Source organism: Narcine bancroftii, chromosome 12, assembly GCF_036971445.1.
Source record: "Narcine bancroftii isolate sNarBan1 chromosome 12, sNarBan1.hap1, whole genome shotgun sequence".
NCBI classification, from domain to species: Eukaryota; Metazoa; Chordata; class Chondrichthyes; order Torpediniformes; family Narcinidae; genus Narcine; species Narcine bancroftii.
In genome coordinates this window covers 14,581,764-14,603,774 of record NC_091480.1, presented here as the reverse complement: position 1 = coordinate 14,603,774, position 22,011 = coordinate 14,581,764, and the positions used below count along the sequence as shown (strand labels likewise).

Below are 22,011 nucleotides of genomic sequence, written 5' to 3'. Positions count from 1 at the left end.
TCTGGTCTGGGATGGTATAGTTTCCCAACTAGGTGCTGATGCAATTACTCAGAATACTTTCAATACATCCTCTATAGAATGGAGGGTGGGGGATGAACTTTTCTCAGGAAGAAGAGGTAGTGCCGGGGTTTCTTGGCTATGCAGCTGGTGTTAAGGGACCAGGTGAGATTCTCTGCCAAGTGCACACCAAGAAACTTGGTACTCTTGACGATCTCAATGGTAGAGCTGTCAATGGTCAATGGAAAATGATCTCCCCAGGCCCCATTTCATTTGTTTTATTAACGTTCAGATATAGATTGTTGGCTCTGCACCAGTCTGCTAACGACTATACCTCATCTCTATGCTGACTGATCATTTTTGCTGATAAGGCCCACCACGGTCGTTTCATCAGTGAACTTGGTATTGCTGCATAGTCATGAGTCGGCATAGTGAACAGCAATGGACTAAGCACGCAACCCCAGGGGGCTCCTGTGTTCAGTGTAATGGTATTAGAAGTGCTGTTTCCAATCCGGACTGCCTGAGGGCTCCCCGTCAGGAAGTCAAGAATCAAATTACAGAGGGAGGTGCTTGGGTCCAGCAGGCTCAACTTCCTTATCAGGTACTGAGGTATGATTGTGTTGAATGCCGAACTGAAATCAATAAACAGCATTCGAACACGTGTTCTTATTTTCCAGGTGGATGAGGGTTAGATGGAGGGTGGTGATGATAGCATCACCCATAGAGCGGTTGGATCTGTATGTGAAATGCAGGGGGTCCAGTAAGGGAGGGCAGCAAGAGCTTGATGAGCAACTTCATGATTGTCGTCGTGAGTGTGACAGGACGGTAGTCAGTGAGACAGGACACTGACGACTTTGGCACAGGGATGATGGTGGCAGCTTTGAAGCACGTTGGAACCATAGTGCTACTCAGGGAGACGTTAAAGGTGTCAGTGAGAACTTCTGCCAGCTGAACTGTACATCCCATGAGCATTCTGCCAGGAATGTTATCCAGTCCAACAGCTTTTTGTGGGTTGACCTTGCCTAACACTCTTCTCACATTGGCCTTTGTAAGACACAGCACCTGATCATTTGAAGAGAGGTGGTTTTCTTCACCGCCACATCATTTTTCACCTCAAACTATGTGTAGAAAATGTTCAGTGCACCTGGGAGGGAGGCATCACCGGCACAGGCAGAAGACGTAGTCTTGGGGTTGGTAATATCTTGAATACCCTTCCACATGCATTGCATGTCCTTGCTATCCTGAAAGTGACTATGAATACGCAGATTTTGCCTCCCTAATGGACTTAGCTTGGCTCTTGCAATAGCTAGGGCTACCTTATCGTCTGCTCCGAAGGCAGAGTCTCAGCTCCTTGACAGTACACACACACACATCTGTAGTAATCCATGGCTTCTGATTAGAGCTAGTAATCATAGTCTTGGGCACAGTGGCGTTGTCAGTACACTTACTGTAGCTAGTCACTGATGCTGTATACTCCTCCAGGTTGATAGCAATCACCATCAATTGCTGCTTCCTTGAACATGTGCCAGTCAGTGCACTCGAAGTGCAAGGATGGCTCCTGCTGGCCAGGTTTTAACCTGCTTCAGAACTGGTCTGGAGCATCTGATGAGTGGACTGTATACTGAGATATGGTCTGAATATCTGAGATGGGGGTGGGGCTCAGCTGATAATTGTTGGAAATGTTCATAAACACAAGGTTCAATACGTTCACTCCTCTGTAGCAGTGTCCACATACTGATGGAATTTAGGCAGCACTGATTTTAAAATCCCCAGCGATAACATACGTTTTGTGAGAAATGGTCACTAATTAAACATTTCAAACCCTTTTAACAGTGCACATGTTACCAACAGTTTCTCCAGCACCTTTCCACGTTTCTAGGCCTGGTGTGAAGCAGGGTGATCCCTTGCTGACAGAGGTAGAACAAGGAACACATGGAACCTTTATGGTGCTGGAGGGTCTAGCCCACCAATGGCTTGGTGCCAGGAGGGTTAATCCAATTACCACCGCCAATGGCCCAAGGCCAAATACAGACAGGCTAGAGAGTCCAGTTCAGGTAATTTACATGGTACCCATGGCAAAGTGTGCACTACTGGGTGGGATGGAACCAAACCTTGATTGGCAGCCGGTGTGTCCTCCAACTAGGTAGGGGACAATGCTGTCATGTGACAATCACACCCCTTCCCAATGCAATAATATCAGATTCTCCTTCAAATTTGAGTCTCCTTCCTTACAAACTGCAGATACAATTTTGGAAGTCAGTTGTATCACTTGGCACTCAAAAGACAAATAGACTGGAATTTTGAATCAAGTCTACTGTCACTGATGTTGCAAATATCCAGTAAGGAAAGATTACTGGAGTGGCCAAGATTGCAATGGCACAGTGACAAGAGTCATGAGAAATCCGCTTTCTCCCAGACTCTTGGCAATGCAACTGTTGAGTTATTTGATAGAACTGAGTGGGCTGGTGTTCATTTCAGGAAAGATAATTAAGTTCTGACTTTATTATTTTAAATATCAAGATTGCAAGGAAATATTTATCCTAACCATCTCCTAGGAATAATGATCCTAACCATCTCCTAGGAATAATGATCCTAACCATCTCCTAGGAATAATGATCCTAACCATCTCCTAGGAATAATGATCCTAACCATCTCCTAGGAATAATGATCCTAACCATCTCCTAGGAATAATGATCCTAACCATCTCCTAGGAATAATGATCCTAACCATCTCCTAGGAATAATGACTGTCCTTGCCAATTGAAGGCATTAGTATCTAGTGGGAAACTGATAGAAAAATTTATTCTGATGTAAAATTGATGGCCTGCTACTATTTTTAATGGTTAATCAACATGGACATGTTGTAAAATAACAGCTGTAGTTGGAGTCTAGCATATCTATAAAGCATTTTTTTTTAAAAACTTGGTTTTATCTACTTTTATATACCAATCCATTTTAACTGTATCCGGTAATATTTTGACATTAAGGCTTGTGGTAAGATGTATTCTTTTTCAACTTCAGGGAAACCATTAGTTCTATTATCTTCCGAGAGCAAAATACCAACAGAAGCTGAATATTTTTTGATATTAATGCACCTGCTTTAAGTACAGATGGTGTAACAAGATGTAAAAGTTTAAAGCGTGTTTTTTTTAAAAAAAAACTTGCAATCGCCTTAGTAATGAACAAGTTCAAGAGAGCACAACAAAAAGCAGCCCATTTGCTTTCAAACTGCAGGAATCAGATAGTTTTGCAAAACAGTAGAGTACTTTTTGACTTGGACGAGTTTCAATTAATCCCATCTAGTAAACTATTGTTAGCCGCCAGCAGTATTGAATAAAGATTGTAATTTTGAATCGGCGGAGCATCTGCGGAGATTTTGTTGACAAGTGCTTTGCGAGCAGTTCACGCTTTGTCGGTTGTTGGCATTGAGAAAGGCTCGCGGTGCTGAAAGTGACAGCTCCAGTGTTGACATGGATTATTTCCGTTTTCTTGGGAGTCATAACGATTATGTCTGTATGTGGTGGGGGAAGGGGAGAAGTGGGACTTGGTTGATGGAGGGAGGACCCGAATGGCTTGCAGATTCGTCTTGGATCGCATTTAGATTCCTCGAATCCTCCATAAATTAAAACTTCCAAAACATTGCGTCCCGGGATTATATTTCCGATTCAATTTACAGTATTTTTGTTTTGCATGTACAATGTTCTCCCCTGTTGTCTTTTATACTGCTGGTTCCAACGGTGCACTGGGTCCGATTTCTCTTTGTACACAATGCGCCAAGAGGACTGCACGTCATTAAAAAAAAACTACTCGAACCTGTCTTCATAACGGTTAGAAGTAAATATAATGCGGGTCAAAGACCACCAGACCCACTAATATATCATTTGAATTTACTGTGTCAACCCCGTAATTAGGGGCAGATTTAGTCATTCATGGTGCGGTAACAGAAGCTACAGGGATTACGTTATTTTTCCACATATGGGGAGATGTGCTTTTCAAAATCGAGGCGCTTTAAGGCATCACGACTATATTTTATGAAACAAACGACCAATTGTAGAGAAATAGAGCGTGTTTGAATAAGAACACGTCCAGAGGTGTTTTGCAGGAGTGTGGGCAAACAAAAAAAATGACCCAAGCCATACAAGGGGAATCGAGGACGTAAGCCCAAACACTGTCAAAATAGTACGGTTTAAGGAAAGATGGAGGCTTTTAAATAGCTTGGGCGATTTTAACAGCTTCAGAGCCTAAATTTTGATAACATGGTTCACTTGGCTTAATTCAAAGGACAGTATTGTATTATTTCATCGTCCTGACGGTCCCGAGCAACTCTACTCTGCACACCCTTTACTGTTGTCTCACAATCAACCAGAAAATATGTTTTCGAATTTATAATGTAAGTGGAAACGGGGAAATGCACTGTACTGTAGTGTAAACGGTTACAGTCCAGGCCGGCCACCTGCTCAGGTTGTGAGTTATTGTCGGCGAAGCCACTTGGGGGGGAAAAAAAAAATCCTTTCATACCACCTCGAGCACAGCAGGCCAGCAGATGGGAAATGGAAGAGTTCACGTCCATACCCATCCTCGTATTTGTGCGCCCCTCTCCAACTTTTATATCCAGGCATTGATTTATTTATTTAAACTAAGTAAGTCCACTTTTGGTGCAGTGACTGGTTGTAGCTAAAGCGTAGTACACCCATTTTAAGGTAGAACTGTTCAGCATCGATTGTCATCGTTTCACTGAAACATACCTTAGCCACGAGGAGGAGGAGGCTGGGACTTGATATAAACAGCCACCTTCCATTGAGTCAGCCGAGTAGAACACACAGAATATTGCAGCATGCTGCTTTGTTGGGCTTTTGGTACATATTCCGTATCGACTTTCCGCAGTCCACCTCGGTTCCTGTGTCCGGTATCGTGTCTGCGTTCGTGTTCCTCGGCTGGCTGCATTAGAAACCTTACTGAATTTCTTCAGGAAGGATGAAGAATTACTCGTGTCACACGAATGCTTCCGTGTACAGAATACTTATTCTTTAAATAGTTTATTAATCCGCTCTAGCGTCATTGATCATTTGTGTTACACAGCGAGAAAGAGAAAGAGAGGAAACGACTATCCGAGACGCCCACGGTACGAAATGGATTGAATGAATGAAATCAAGGGTATCACAAATGAAAATCCGTCATTCACAGCCAAAAAAAGCTAGCATATTCCTTTCAAGGGAGAAATTCCGAGGGACGTGAGCAGCCTGCTAATGTGCCAGGAAAAGGAGGCTATGATTTCTAAACGCCTCCGAAATAGAATCTCTCTTCTCAAGTTGACTCCTGACAAACTGGCATTTAAACAGAAGCTCCGAAACCCGTCTCCCGATGAATTGAAGGGGGGGTGGGGGTGTGCATATAGCCTCTGGGGAACCAGCTGACTTCGCCAATAAGCGGCACTTCGTGGGGATAAAGTGCCGATACGTGGAGTTGTTGAGGGGTTTTGTTAGATTCTTTGTGCGCAAAAACGGCCGTCTTGGAACATGCTTCACAATTTTACCAAAGGCCACCCTTCCAAAAAAACGTGGCGCCTATGTCTAAACCTTCACCGATTCATAATGGGTAATTTCAGTCCTAAGTGACCCTTCACGCCTTTAAAGACCATTTTGACCCACTTAACACCGCCAAGTTCTGATCCAGCACAAAACGAGTCATTTCTTAGCTTTAAGCTGGTGATCTCAGTGCATGCGGTGCTGAGACACATCACTGCGGAATGGAGAACTGCAGGCTCCACGAAGATCTGAAATATTGGCGGGGTGATTCCTTCCGGTAACTAGACACTTGATACAATGTGCTGCTCCCTCCAGTGAAAACATTGAGTTAACCATGTATTGTCTCTGAAATGGAGAACTCCCTCGCGAATTCATTACGTTACCAGATGATTGACGTATCAGTGCAATCTCTGGTGGAGTTTAATACAGAAACGTGCTGGAGAAACGCAGCAGGTCACGCAGCGTCCATAGGAAGCAAAGATTTATAATATTGTTTAGGGCCTGAGCAAAAAGAGGACAGGCGCCTAAATTTAAAAGAAAAGAAGGGGGGGGGGCGAGGAGTTCAAGTCAATTGGCAAGAGGTTGTATAGATGGCAATGGGTGGGAGGGCAGAAGGTATAAAAAAGCTGAGAGGTGATGGGGTTAGAAGAAAGACAGCTCTCTGAATGGAGAGGGAAGGGGAACTAAAGGAAAGGGAGAGGGAAAGCCCTAACAGAAAATGGAGAAGTAGAACCATAGAACATTACAGCACTGAGGGCCCTATTGGTTTGGGCATTCTCCAACTGGATGGCATTAACATTGACTTCTCTGGTTTCTGTTAGCCTACTCTCTATTTTCCCTTCCCTTTGTCTTCTTTCCTCCAGCTCTTCCCTTCCCTTTTCATTCATGGAGCCATTCTTTCTCCTGCTGCTTGCTAGTTTTCCCTCCCTCCTTATTTACCCATTACCTACTGCCTTTGAGACCCCCTGTCTCTCTCCCACCCCCACACTTTTTCATACTTTGATGAAGGGCTCAAATCTGAAACGTTGGTTAAGTATCTTTATCGTTGCTATTTAACCAGCTGAGTTTCTCCAGCTTTGTTTTTACTTCAATCCTGATGCCTGCAGACTTTTGTGTTTTACCTTTGACCCTTCTGATTTGAGATTCGGATTTCAGATTTATTGTTAGAGTTTATACAACCCTGAGATTCTCGTCTATGCCGAACTATTAGTCTGCATAGTCCCACTGACCTGCACACAGATGTTAATGCCATCTGGTTGGAGAGTGCTCAGATGGACTATTAGGTGTTGTTTCTCCAAATTGTGGGTGGCTTGGATCTGGCAGTGCATGAGGTCATGGCACTCCCTCCTATTGCAGCAGACAGAACCAAGGTGTTCAAAGAAATGATCTCCCATTCTGTATTCACTCTCCTTAATGTAGAGGAGGTCAAAATGGGAGCATCGGATGCAATAGATGACCTCTGCAGATTCATGTGTGGCTTCACTTGAAGGACTGTTTGGGGCTCCAAATGGTGGTGAGGGAGCAAGTGTAGCATTTCCTGCCGTCACCAGGGTAGGTACCAAGGGAATAATTAGAGTGAAGGTTAACTGGATGAGGGAATCATGGAGGGAGTGGTCCCTGAGGAAGTTGGAGAGGGGAGGAGAGAAAAATATGTATGTGGTGGGATCACATTGTAGGTGATGTAAATTGTGGAGGAAAAAATATTGGATGCGGTGGCTGGTGGGATGGTAGGTGAGGACAGGGAATCTCGTCCTTGGGTCTAGGGACTGAGGGGCCAGGTTGCATGTGCCTGAAATAGAGGAGAAATAACAGGTAAAGATTGAATTGTTGGCAGTAAAGTAGAAGAAGAAAGACATCTCATGATCTTGGAATGGAAGACCTCATCTTGGTAACAGATATGATGGTGATGGAAGAATTGAGAGAAAGGAATAGAATCCTTATAAGGGACAGGTAACTGTGGGAGTTGGTGGGGTTTGTAGAAAATGTCTGTAGAGAGATTGTCTCCTAAGATGGAGATGGTGAAATTTAGCTGCAAAGTGGATAAAGTTAACAAGCTCATCATGGGTGTACAAGGCAGCACCACTGCAGTGCACCAATGCAGCAGAGGAAGAGTTGAGGTGCCTTGCATGTGTAAACGTAGCATGGATTTCCCCACATAACCAACTAAAAGGCAGACGTAGCTGGGACCTTCGAGATTACCCATGGCTACCCCTTTCACTTGAAGAAAGTGGGAAGTCAAAGGAGAAGTTATTGAAGGTGAGATCAAGTTCTGCCAGGTGGAGGAGGGTGCTGGTGGAGGGGGACTGGTTGGGTCTGTTGTTGAGACCAAAACGATGGCCTTTGAAACCTTTGGCATGGGAATAGATGTTTACAAAGATTAGACTCCCAGCACTGCCAAACTAGTCTATCTGCAAATTGGAGGAAGAACACTGAAATAACATCTGGACAATCTCCAACCAGATGGCATTAACACCCATCTTGGGTTTCTGTTAGATCTTTCTTACTTTCTCTCTATCTCCTTTCCTCCAGTTCCCCACGCTCTTCCCCTCCCCTAACACCTCAGCTTTTTCTTATGCCCTTCCACCCATATCCACCTATGACCTCTAACCTGTGCTCCTTCCCCTGCCCCTTCTTCCCTCCTCTCCCCATCTCTTTGTTCAGGCGCCTGCCTGCTTTTTGTTCATACCTTGAAGAAGGGCTCAGGGTCGAATTTTTTGTGTGTCTTTGCTTCCTAGGGACGCTGCGTGACTTGCTGTGTTTCTCCAGCACTTTTGTGCGTTAAACGACAGTCACAGCGTTGCAGATTTTCCTGTTGAACGGTTTGGTGTATTAGACCTTTTTAGTAAATTGGTCTCTGAAGTCACCTATGAACAGCCCGGTCTCTCTCGCTCGCACACGCCGCACGGAGTTGTAATTCACATTGTGTCCGTAAGGATGTGTTGTCAGGTTCCTCGAACGGAGAGCCCAGGAATCCACGAGTCCAGTATTGCAGTCTCAAATGAGACAGACAGCAGGATTTCGGCAGAAGCTCATGAGTACGGCACCGGGAAATGCAAGCTAGTTTGGGGTTGATTTTACTGATGCTGAAGCGTGATTCTCGGAGATAGGTCCGTCGAGATCACCGCCCAATGCAAGCAGTAGTCTCGTGGCACATTTTGGGAGAAGGCTGCATGGATGCTTTAGCAGGCGTGTCGGTCACCGAGGAAGCAGTCATAGGCGTGGGGTTCAGTGCAAATGGGTTACCTTGCAACCTCCTTTTTGAGTTTTCAAACTGCAGCTATGTCGAAGAATGATGCTGTAAGTACGACTGGTGCTTTTCTCGTGCGTTTGAACTCCTACTGCAATTGTTATACTTTGCTGTCTGCAGCTCTTGCTTCGAAACACAAGACCCATCCATACGATTTCATTTTCTACGTTGCAGGTCTTTGTTTGCACAATATACTGTCTGCAAGATCTAAGTCTCGCTGTTGAAACTGAACTCCGTTTGTTTCATAGAGAAATCAGCTTATTTTTCCTCGGTGGTTTTACTGCTAATTTTCTTTAAACCTGCCTACAATTATTGGTTTGACGAAATTAAAAAAAAAAAGAATTGGTGGAAAGTGCAGCACGTTTATTTTCTATTTTAATTGGGCTTACTGAATTTTATGCCCACTGTAGACCAACTTTGCATCCTTTCATACTTCGTTAGTTCCTGACGTAAGAGCAGCAGCCGAATCCCAAGGAAATAAACTGGATCTTAACGTGTCAATCTGGGGAGATGCAACGCCGTTCAAAACGACCCTTGGTGTTGCGAGCCAAGATATGAAAACCTCTCCAACATGCCAGCGAACAAAAGCATTTCGTGATGTCCAAGGTACATGTTCACATATATTGTTTCACGCACCGTGACCATTGGAACTGCAGGGGGCACTGCAGCCTTTCACCTCAAACTACCAATGTGAAAGAATTTATCTTTAGAATAAACTTCATCCCAATTTATTTCCTGTCGTTACTGGCCAATTTACCCCATCACGGTTAACGTCTCTAACCCGTAGAGAAATCTTAAGCTTGCAAAAAAAACCATCACTGCATGCTCCCATATTATTAAAATCCACAGTTATATAAATCTGTTTTCTCTGATTTAAAGTATTTCAATAAGATTAATTTGCGGCACCCATTAAATAGCGTGGACTACACCAGAGCCTAAACTGATTCATCAATTGATTAGGAAGGATAAAACGCCCACTTGGTCGAATGATTTATTTCGTGACTTCAGTGACCAAAATAGCTTCTCAAGCCGTCGTTGAAGATATTACCTTTACTACCACTGCAAATCAAACTAGCATGGGGCAACGACTGCATATTTAACTACCCCTCCCCCTCTCCCACCTGCCGACACGTTAAAGGAAACGTGCATTTCTTAAATTGCTTCGAGACCATGTGGTGCAGTATTAAAACCATGTCAAGTCCTGATGTCCCATATATGTTGCATCGAATGTCCGATTGGGACAGACAAGTTCGCGAGCTATGCAGCCGCATAGTATTAGGCAGAAATAGACCCCTGTGCAAAAGCAAACACGACTGATGTTAGAAAAGGACACATATTCCCCAAATATGTCAATAGAATGTGACCCCTGACGATTGAGCACTCCAAATGATTTGCCAGCCGTCCTAAGCCTTTAGATATTCTTATAAAACCTGTCCTGAATACTCAGTAGTATGTAAATTAGGTCAGATGCCTTTTTTTTGGGTCTTCTGACGAGGGAGGAGAAGCTCCCACAATATGCGGAGACTGCGGTTTCCTCGTCCTTATTTGGTGAATAGGTGCACTTTCCCACGTTGATGTTTTGTGGATGAAATCTAAAAGAGGGGGAGAGTGGAAGGAGAAAAAGGTGCTTTGTTTCGGTGCAATCTGCAGATTTTGGTCATCTTCACCTTCACAGGGGCTGGAGCTTCCGAAAATGGGACGCCTCGGGGTTCTTGCGGTGGTGGTTCTCGATCTGCTCGTCTTCCACTTGGATCTAATCGGGGGGCAGCAGGGTTACCCGACCCTCAACATCGCCATCATTATGGGCACAAACCCCGACAGCATTGGCTTTCGGGACGTGTGGCTCAAGGAAGACGCCCCCGACTTTCCCATTGATGTGAACGTGGTGACCGTAGCGGTGAACCAGACCGACCCGAAGAGTATTATCACTCATGTGTGTGATTTGATGTCGGGCACCAAGATCCACGGGGTGGTGTTCGGCGACGACTCGGACCAGGAGGCTATCGCTCAGATTTTGGATTTTATCTCCTCCCAGACTTTTATCCCTATCCTGGGAATCCACGGTGGCTCTTCCATGATCATGGCCGATAAAGTAAGTGCAAGTGGAATTGTTTCTTATCACATTCTTTTCACAGGAGGAACTGTCTCTTTCTCATCCATTGAAAACTTCCTGCCAGACTTGGAAGTGTGCACTGATGCTCCTTGGAGGATGCGGACAGGTAAGATAATACTTCAAAGAAGGATCACATCCTCTGTAAACTAAGGGATTGTACCTGGTACACATTTTTCTTTGGTCATGGATGGCATTGTTTGGGACAAGGAAGCGGCATTTTTTCCACATTCACTCAAAGACCAGCAGCAAAGGTTGATTCTGACCATTCAACAGTTCAGTCCCGTACATGCTCCAGGTGTGAGAGAAATCGATTGAAACCGATAGTGCGCATAATGGACTCAACCACGTGTTAGGCTACTTTAAAGTGTCAACCCTGTGCAGTGTATTGTTCGACTTCAAAGGAAGCAGCCAGAGGATGTCGAATTCTTGCTGTGGTTCTGTGAGTGAGGGGGCGCAGCTGAGTTGCATTTCACTCAATTCATTCATGCATTCGACCGAGTCGGGCTCAGATTTGCAAGCGAATCAACTTCAAACCACAGTGGTTGCCAGAAGTTATTTTAAGACAGCAATCCAAATACTTGATGCAAGACAATAACTAAGGATTAGCAGCGTGGAAAAAAAACCTATTTAAAATGGTTATTGAGAAGTGAAGTAATCTTATTTGGATATGACCGTTTATTTAAATAGTTTCTGCCAAATGGGATTGTGGTTGGACTGCCAAATTAAAGAACGTGTAACTCAGAAGTTAATATTCCAACAAGGAACAGAAAATTGAAAAGTCTAAAATAGTAGTTTAAAAAAAATCTGCTTGGATCTAGAGAATTTAATTGAATTTCAGATGAACTTTTACTTGCATCAATCTCACTTCCACAGGAAAACTTTGCAAAACTTTGCTTCAAGAAATTGAGAATGCTGGTCATAGATGACAGATGACAAGTGATACACTCTAATTTTGTCTCAGGCTGTAAGTGATATTATAAATAATTGGAACATGAGAATGTGGATAAATTAAAAATTTTGATGCACCTGTCTTGCCCCAGAATCAAAATCCTGGTGTGTGCATGTGTATCTGTAACTGTGATTTTATTTGATATTGGACAGGAGGATAATAACTAGTGAAAATTCTAATGTAATAAAATTTAAATGAAAATAAAGGAACATATTTCACTGACTATTTGTTTATGACACCATTAAAACCTATGATAAAGACATACGGCCCAAATTGGTGTTCAGGACTTGTCCGAGTTTCTTGCATTCAGTCCATATCCTTCTAAAGGCTTCTTATCGTATTTGTCCAAATGTCTTTGAATGTAATAATTGTATTTACTTTTGCAGTTTCTTCTGGAGGCTCCTTCTGCCCTTGGGTTCCTTTTTACATCTCTCTCCTTATCTTGAACCTATGACCTCTAGTTCTAGAATTGTCTGTGAATATTCACTTTATCCATGCCCTTCAAGATTTTATGTACCTCTATAAGGTCACTTCTCAGCCTCCCATGCTCCAGTTGTAAATTTAGATATACTTCCTCTGTTCACTACATCACCAATTTGGTGTCATCAGCTAATTTACAAATCTTGTTAATTATACTGTCATCTAAATCATAAATATACAAAATAAACAACAGTAGACTGAGCACTGACTCCTGTGATAACCATTGGTCACAGGCCTCCAATTAGGAAAGCATCCCTCTACTCTACCCTCTGACTCCTTTCACCAGCCAATTTTGAATCCATTTGGTCAGTGAACCTTGAATCTCATGTGACCTATCTTCGACTACTCTATCATGCAAGAACTTGTCAAAGGCTTTACATATATCCACTTTGTCACTGCCTCAAAAAATTCTATCAGACTCGTGAGACATGATCTTCCATGTTTAAAGCCGTGCTGACCACTTCTAGTCAGTCCCTGTATATCCAAATGCTGGTAAATCTTATCCAACAGAATCCCCTCCAGCAACTTTCCCACCATTGATGTCAGGTTTACAGGCCCATAGTTCCCTCTTTATCCTTGCTGCTTTAAAAAATGTTTACGATATTAGTCAATATCCTGTCTTTTGGCACTTTACCTGATGCCAAAGATGAACTAAATATCTCTGCAAGGACAGTTTTTAAAAAAAAACTAACTCCTCACAAGGTCTGAGGATGTACTTAGTTAGGCCCTGAGTATTTGTTCACCTTAATCTGGTCCAAAGCTGCCTCCCTGGTAGTTCATATATGGTGCAGGATATTGCAACTTGTCAATTCCTTAGATTTCATGATCTTTACCACAGCAAAGACTGATGTGAAGTATTCATTTAAAATCTCACCCATCTCCTGTGGCCCCACACAAAGATGGACACATTGATTTTTAATGGGACTAATTCTCTCCCGAGCCACCTTTTTACTCTTAATATATCTGTAAAATCGCTTCAGATTTTCCTTCATTTTGTTTTCCAGATCCATCATTAGTCTCAATTTGACCAAAACCATTGACTGGCCATTTCCACTCGTGGATGCCGCCTGAGCTGCTATGAGTTCCTCCAGCAGCTCCTGGTTTGCCAGATCCATCTCATTATTTTTTCTTTAGAGTTCTTTTATGGACCCAAACCGCTTAAACTCACCTAGGGATTTGCTTGACCTGTACTAATTAAAACTGATCTTTTTCTGACCAAATCTCAATATCCTTCATCCACCAAAGTTTCATAAACTCACCAGCCTTACCTATCAGTCTCATTGAATCATGTTGTCCCTGAACCCTTGCTATCTCACTTTTTAAAGCCAGCTGACCTCTTGCATGCAAACAGCCTTTCCCAAACAATCTCTGAATGTTGTTAAAAGTTTGTAAGGGAAAAAAAAACACTTTTTCTGTTAACTTTTTAAAGTTACACTAAAAATACAAAAACTGTAAGCTAAGACATGTAGATATCAAAGACGACCAAATAGGAAAATTACTTTAAAAATGACAATTTCCATAAAGTCATCAAAAAAACAGGAAGGATAATTGGGAAAGGAAAATTAAATTCATTACAATGAATCAAAAACCAAAGGCAGCACCAAAGGTGAAAAAGCAAAAGACATTAATGTAACATCAAAAGTATGAGTGGCAATTAGTGTTAAAGAATAGATGTGATTCAGTTTTTGAATGAAGAGACAGGGCAACTGTTAATTATTTTTAAGACTTGTTCAGGGAAAACGATATTAATTCAATATCTAATTACAATAGTACAATTACTATTCTATCCAGCTCTGGTTTTCAAGCTCCAACCAATGCCTGTGAGTTGCACAGCAAAGCTGGAAGACAGGACAAAATTATAAAAATGAATAAATTTTGTTCCGAATTCATAATTAGTTTTGAGACTTGGGGACAGGAAAAAAACCTCTCTGAAGAAGTGTTAACACCTCTCCTGCCCTGCTATTAGTGGTTGTGCAAATGAGGTCATTATACAAAGGCATGAATGAAAAATTGTGGTTTCTGTGAGTTCAAATTCCATCCTGATAATTTGAGAATTTGAATGGTAAATAAGAAGTTGCAAGTTGGAAAACTGCAACCAAACACATAAAATGTTGCAAGTTGATGTTTCAGGTTGAAACCCCAAAATTCCTCCAGCTCTTGGTGTGTTGAGAAACTCAGGGCAGATTTTCATGATTTCCAAATAATTTTTGAGCATTTGAAGATACATTTCCCTGTTTTCTTTTCTACCCATCAAATAAAGGAATTAAAAAATATTTTGCAATTATTTTAAACATTTTTCCTTTTTTAAGATATCAATATTTATCGAGGCTCTATTCAATTCTGTTTTCCTTGACAATGATTTTAAAGCTGGCCATATCTGCAAGAAAAAGGTTGAACACAAGAAAGACCGAGTCATTTGTATTTTCAAATGGGTGGCACACTTAGTGTAGCATTTAGAGGAATGCATGTTACAGTGCCAGTGACTGAGGTTCGAAACCGGCTCTGTCTGTAAGGAGTTTGTATGTTCTCCCTGTATTTGCATGGGCTTCCTGTCAGTGCTCTGGTTTCCTCCCACCCTTCAAAATGTACTGTGAGCATAGGTCAGTTGGGTGCAATTGATCTACACAGGCTTGTGGGTTGAAAGGGCCTGTTACCATTCTGTATGTATGCCTAAATGTCAATCAGTTTGATCATTTTACTCACACAATCAGTGTTTCTAACACAGGCAAATGCCCAAGGATCACATGATATATTCTCTCTATCTTTATTTATTAATTCACAGGATACAGGTATCATTGGGCCAGTCGTTCATTTAATATTTATACTTTATTAGCCTTTAACTAATCTCTTGTTAGGCTACTTCAGAGGGCAGCTAAGAGTCAAATGCATCTATTAACCCTTTGAAGTATGTGAAATGATCTTAATTTCAGCTTTTTACATCTCTGTCACACAGCTTTAAGTGTTCAGTCTAGGTGCCTGGGGTGAAATATATTACAAATAATTCTTGCTTGTAATATTGTGAAGTGTTTCTGTGTTTGGCGGGAAAACATTCAAGCGTGGGGTTTTCTTAAATGTTATTGTTTTCTTAGGCGAATTAAAGTAAATACTGACTGTCAATGCTAACAATTATTTTAAATGCAAATATTGTGGTTAAAATTGTGGTTATTCCTACATCACCCCCCCCCCCCCCCCAAAACTACCATTAATCAAATTTCAAGGTACTGGTCTATATTGCAAAATAAAATGGTGTACTATATAGCAATACTGTTATACATGATAGGGAAAGGAATTTAGAAGCAATCTTTGTTCCAGTAACTTTCATGATTTGTCTGAGTGTGGCAAATTCAACTCTGTGATGTGGGATTAGAATATCTAACTAAATTATGAAGTCATTTCCTGACATCCAAAACATACTGTTCCTTGATAGCATGAAATTACCCAATAGCGTATAGTAGCTCTTGCCATCACAAATTCAATTTGCATGCACACATTTATCCATGGATACAGAGTGAAATGTTTGAGATTGTAACACTTAGTGGCCATTCAATGAATGGTCTGCAATCCTGAAAATTTTAAAATGACCAAAATAATTTATAACTATAGTACTTTCATGAATTAATTAAAGATATTAGAGACATTAATACTCCATCCCAACCCCAGTAGCCACTGGGGTCTCTATCTCAACCCTGGTGGCCCACAGGCAGGTCTCCACCTTGGCTCCAGTGACCCACAGGATTGAGCCTCCCTGGGCCTGGTGGCTTATAAGACTGACCTCTGATGCGAACTCTCACCCTGACCCCACTGGTTTACAGAATCAAGTTTCTGCCACCCACGTTGCTGAGCCTCCATTACGCACTCTCTGGCCCATCTCACTGCCCTTCCCCACCCCCCTGACTTTCCCAACTTTTCCCTTCTTCGCTTCAATCTGTACCCTCCACCTCCTGATCCATCCCATCCTCCTCCCCCCCAACCCCCTCTCCCTGATCCCTGCCTGGTCTCCTGGTCTCGACCATCCTCTCTGACCTTGTTCTGTCCTCAGTAGAGACCTCACCTTCATCCCCCTTCACCCACACTGAAATGACTTCCTGTATATCATGATGCTGAACTCTTCTTCCATTGGTTCCCTCTTTGTGTCCACCTCTACAACCAAGATTCTACAATCCTCACTGCAGACCTCTTCTGCCACTTTGAACCTTCTTCTTCCTCCTGGACAGCTCATTCTGGTTTTATGCCTGCTCTAGACCTTTATATTTCCAATTGACCTCGTGACATCAGCCATATTGACTTAATTGCTCCCCTCATTCATTGCAATTCCACCTCCTTGGCCCTCCACACTTTCTGCACTAATCCTAACGTCAACATCAAACCTGTAGACAAGGGTGGCGCTATTATGGCCTGGCACACTGAACTCTTTGGTGAAACTAGATGACAACTCTAAGACACCTCCTCTTACTTACCCCTCCAAAAGGATCCCAACAAGCCTCATCAAATCACTGTATCAGGAGCTATCTCTGAACTCATCACTTCCAATAATCTCCCTAGCAGAGCCTCCTACCTTATTGTTTCCCAACCTGCACTGCCCATTTCTACTTCCTACCCAAGATCCACAAACCAATTGCTCCTGCAGACTCATCGTTTCCCCGTGCTCCTACCCTACTGAACTGGCATCCATTTACCTTGACTCCATTTTGTACCTCCTGGTCTGGTCCCTCCCGACCTATATCTGGGATACTTCACCTGCCCTCCTCCACTTCAACAATTTCCTGTTCTTGAACTCATCTACCTCATCTTGACGTGGACACCCAATTACTATACATCTCCATCCTCCATACCAAAGGCCTCAAAGCCCTTTGTTTCTTTCTCGACAACAGACTCAACCAGTTCCCCTCTACCACCACCCTCCTCTAAGCGGGGGAAACTTGTCCTCATCCTCAGTAACTTCTCCTTTGACTCATCACACTTCTCCAAGTCAAAGGGTAACCATGGGTACCTCCATGGGCCCCCTCTATGGTTTCATTTTTGAGGGCTCGGAGGAGCAATCTGTGCTACACCAATACATCTCGCATCATCAAGATCTGGTATGGGGAACCAATACCCCTGAGCGCAAAACCCTCCAAAAGGTAGTAGACACAGCTCAGGACATCCCACTATCATGAACATCTACAAGGAATGCTGCTGTCAGAGAGCAGCACACACTCTGTTCTCACTGCAGCCATCAGGAAAGAGGTATAGGTGTCATCAGATTTAGGAACAGCTGCTCCCCCTCCACTATCAGACTCCTCAACAATAAATTCAATCAGGGATTCATTTCAGGAGTCTTACTTTTGCACTTTATTGATTTTTTTTTTCCCCCCTTCTCTGTATTGCACAGTTTACTTTTCTATATTTGTTTACACATGTATGTTGTGTGCACTTTTTTCTTGCACTACCAATAAGTAGTAATTCTGCCTCTCCTACAGGAGAAAAGAATCTCAGTGTTTAATTTTTAAAATGTATTTTAAATTTAGACTTGCAGCACGGTAACAAGCCATTTTGGCTCATGAGTCTTTGCCGCCCAATTTACACCCAATTAACTTGCACTCCCAGTACGTTTCGAATGATGGGAGGAAACTGGTGCCCTGGGGAAAGCTCACGCAGACATGGGGAGAATGTACAAACTCCTTGCAGACGGCAACAGATTCAAACTCCTATCTTTATCACTGGCGCTGTAAAGATGTTGCACTCACTGCTATACCAACTGTGCCACCCATAATGTGATGTCATGTATATATCCTGACAATAAATCTAAAATCTCATTCTGAAATCTTTCAGATAGTAACAACAAAAATGTCAACAATGATGTTACACCTTGGTGTATTTATTAAATACATTTGAATTTGGAACTCCATTTAGGTTCTTATTTGTTCGACTTTTAGTCTGATAAAGAAGCCGGTTCGTTAAATTTATGTGAAGTTGGCCCAGTTGATTTAAATTTAGACTAACAATATGAACACATTTCAACTGTGAACTAAGAATGGACAGGAACAGAAGATCTTTGGAGGTAATGCTCACCTGCTTAGTACTAATCAAGAGTGGATTGGTGTCTCAGGCAAGATTCTTCTGTTTTTTTTTTCATCTGCTAGTGATGGATGGATTCTGTAGCAGGTAGTTGATTCATTTGGCCATAACACAGTGGTGGAAGTGAAAATATCTCCCCATAAAATGGACAGTATGGTTAGCATAGCAGTCAGTGCAACCCTGTTACAGCGCCAGCGATTGGGATTCAAATCTGGTGCTGTCTGTAAGGAGTTTGTACCTTCTCCCTGTGTCTGTGTGGGTTTCCTGCAGGTGCTCTGGTTTCTCCCCACCTTTCAAAACATTAGGCAACACCAGGCTCATGGGCCGTAATGGCCCTATTACAATGCTGTATGTCGAAATTATAAAATAAATTAAAATGTAGAACCAGTGACAGATATCATTTTAAAAACTTCGATATAACACTGAAGATGTATCATTGATTTCATTGAATTGTCATTTTAACTTAAATTCAGGTTCCAGAGCGGCGCTGTTTTAATGAGAAGTAAAACAGATTGCTGTTACATTACATCATTCCTGTTGCTAAAGGCCATTGAAGGTATCAGGTCACCCAAAATGAGACAAAAGACTGTCGATCCTTACAGCAAAGAAATGCAATAGAGGAATGCTATTTAAAAAAAAAAAAAAATTGCTAGATTAATTGATGTGGAGATATTGAAACCAAATTGTACTTGAAGACTTTTTTAAGATGTTTTGTGGTCCAGGTGATCTAACACCGATAAGAGGGCCAGTATGATAGCATCAGCTGGTGACCTGTTATGATAAACCAAGCTCTCAAAGTACTTCATCCTATTAGACACAAGTACTAGTGGTACTAGTGGCTGCCTGATGATCAGACAGATCACCTTGAACTTCTTGGGCATGATGGGTGACCTTTTGAAGCCAGTGGGGTCCTCAGACCATAGCACGTCTGCAAAAAGTTCAACTAGTCAGTCTATGCAGCTTTTAAGAATGCAGCCAGGTGCACAGTTCATGAAAGGAACCTTCAGGATGCTTTCTGAAAACTCACCCTCTTGAAGGTGCTCTTCACATCATTCTTAGAAGCTGGGAGCGCAGAGTTTCTGGTACCTGTGGGAACTCGTGAGGATGCATGACTGTTTTCCCTTTGGAAGCAAGCTTAGAATGTATGGATGTCAAGTAGAAGAGATGTACCACAGTTCATGATACTAACAGGTTTTTTCTGCAAGGATGTAATGGCTACACCCAGTTGCTGAGTGTCCACTTTGGTCTGGAATTGTATTTGTGCATTGGTAATCGCCTGGCAAAGGTTGTACCTGGACTTCCTCTCTGTCTCTTGGGTACCTGCTCTTTATGCCACTGAGCTGGTCTTAAGCAGGTTGCAGATCTCTTAGTTCATTCACGGCTTCTGTTAAGGTACACTCCGCTCATCTCAGTAGGAACACCATCATCCGTGCATTTTCCGATAAAGTTGGTAACAGATGGCGTATTCATCTCGGTCTACTGTTGAGTCTTTCAACGTAGTCCAATCCATCATCTCCAAAACATTACAAAGCTGCTCTTCTGCCTCCCTACTTCAGAAATGTGGTTTTAAAAAAAAATTGGAGGATAGCTATCTATAAATTTTGTTCATGAAATCGATCTCAGTAACTTAAAGAAGTGTGGGTATCCTGCCTGATGAATAGAGGAATACTTTACTGCGAATAAAGGAAATGTGACTGGTCTTCAGTGCTTTCTTGGTTTTGAAGCAGTGTGGCTCAGGCAGATTTTATTTAAAATTAAAGCGCAAAGTTAACCAAATAGATCACCGTATGGAACCTTTGAAACTTGCAATTACTACTCTAGTCCTTTAAAAGTTTGAAGCATGGCTTCTGCTCCACAGTGTCCCGATTCCAAGATTCATTTGAAAGGTAAACCAGATTTCTGGAGTGTAAACCTATGTGACAGCCAGAGAGCTAGAGTATATATCTTCGCACGCAGTGCCTTAAATGGTAAGGGATGAAAACCAGAATAGTTTGAACATATGCAAGCTTATGTTTTGGTGTCCATTCATGACATGAAGACACCAGAGGCCAGGATTTTCCACTCCCCAGTGGCAATGCTTGTCAGAGTTATTCTAGGTACAGGCCTGCCTGGTCAGAATTGACTTAATTCATCACGAACTCATGAGGTTCTTGGTGGAGAAGTGGATGGCAGAATGATGTAGGCGTAGTGAGTATAGAGACGAGGTGTTCACTGTTGCAGGCGACAGATCTCTGACATTTGTGGGCAGAAATGTCTGCTTACAGGTATATGGAACTGCCAGCTGGTGGTTCTGCAAGGGATTTAAATGTTCTCTGTCACCATACCTTCCCTGCTAATCCTGAAATGCTGTTGAGTGCAGTGTTGTAAAAATGAGAATGTATGTTTATTGACTCATTTCAGTAATATTACAAAATGCATCATGTTCAAAGCAGCAAGAATCTTATTCTATCCACAGTCATCCACCCTAACATCCGCAGAAAGCAAAAGTAAAGACAGAAGATAATGCTGGCTGAATTGCTGTATAAATGGTCACACTTTAGTTCAATCCTTCATCATGCAATCATTGAAAATAACAATGGATGTCCTTAGGATCAAGAGTGAATAAAGAAGGATTGTATACAATTTGCGGTGTAGTAATAATATGACATTTTATGGATTTTGCATATTGACAGGAGGCATAACTGCTTCAATATGATTCAACACTGATTCAGTATGGTACCTGTACAATTAAAGGTCAGGATTCATGATTCATAAATATTTGGGTTATACAGGTGCAACCTTAAGAGGTGATGTTCACATAATTTGAAATCATTTGTGTAACAGTGTGGACATTCCTATCTTTGTCCAAGGCTGGGATCCTAAATTGACTGCTGGCACTACAATTGCTTCCATATTAAAACAGCTAAGACCCAAATGAAAAAAATGTTACTGTTTGTAACTGTTCTTTTCCCATTATATCCATTTAAGTTCTTTGCAAAAATTTAGGTTGTATAGAAGGACTCAATGGGTCTGATGTTGTCTCCATGGGTGTGATATCCATTGAACTATTTCAAGAGCACAGGGGCAAAACTTTCACAGGCAAACTGAAGTTAAGTCAAAATGCATGTTTTGTTAGATTTTTTTTTAAACAAAGATCTAGCTGATGATCTGCAGAAGGAGAAGGGGCTTGAGCAGTGGTTCTCAACCTTTTTCTTTCCACTCACATACCACTTTAACTATTCCCTATGCCATAGGTGCTCTGTGATTAGTAAGGGATTGCTTAAGGTGGTATGAGGGTGGAAATAAAAAGTTTGAAAACCCCTGTTTTAATCGTACCTGATCGACTCGTTATGGGCACAGTTTAATGACTCCAAAGGAAATGGGCCAATGACAATTTTTCTCAAGCAAAAGATTTCAGTAACAATTGGGTCTAGAGCAGTGATTCTCAACCTTCCCTTCCCACTCGCATACCACCTTAAGCAATACCTTATTAACCACAGAGCACCGATGGCACAGGGATTACTTAAAGTGGTGTGTGAGTAGAAAGAAAAAGGTTGAGAACCACTGGGTTTGAGCCACACCAGTGCCATAGATCTGTCATTATCCTTGGTTAAGATGCTCAAACCTAGACCTAAGTGGTATGCTGGGGGAATACCAGTCACCTG

The 22,011-nt window shown here is 42.2% G+C and overlaps 1 protein-coding gene across 8 annotated transcripts in view; it reads left to right on the top strand.

Annotated features, from left to right (window-relative positions):
* The window catches only part of grin2aa (glutamate receptor, ionotropic, N-methyl D-aspartate 2A, a), a 242,703-nt gene that overhangs the window by 31,598 nt on the left and 189,094 nt on the right, over positions 1-22,011 (top strand). For 5 of the 8 annotated variants that reach the window (XR_011347558.1, XM_069906916.1, XM_069906919.1 and 2 more), the window contains 2 exons: positions 9,179-9,374; positions 10,444-10,860. The exons of 1 other annotated variant lie outside the window; for it this stretch is intronic. Coding sequence is in view for 6 of the 7 variants with exons in the window: in XM_069906916.1 (XP_069763017.1) it covers positions 9,366-9,374; positions 10,444-10,860 (426 nt within the window). In the remaining variant the exon portion in view is untranslated. The remainder of the gene's footprint in view (positions 1-9,178; positions 9,375-10,443; positions 10,861-22,011) is intronic. 2 more of the 8 variants (XM_069906918.1, XM_069906915.1) reach the window with 1 other exon arrangement.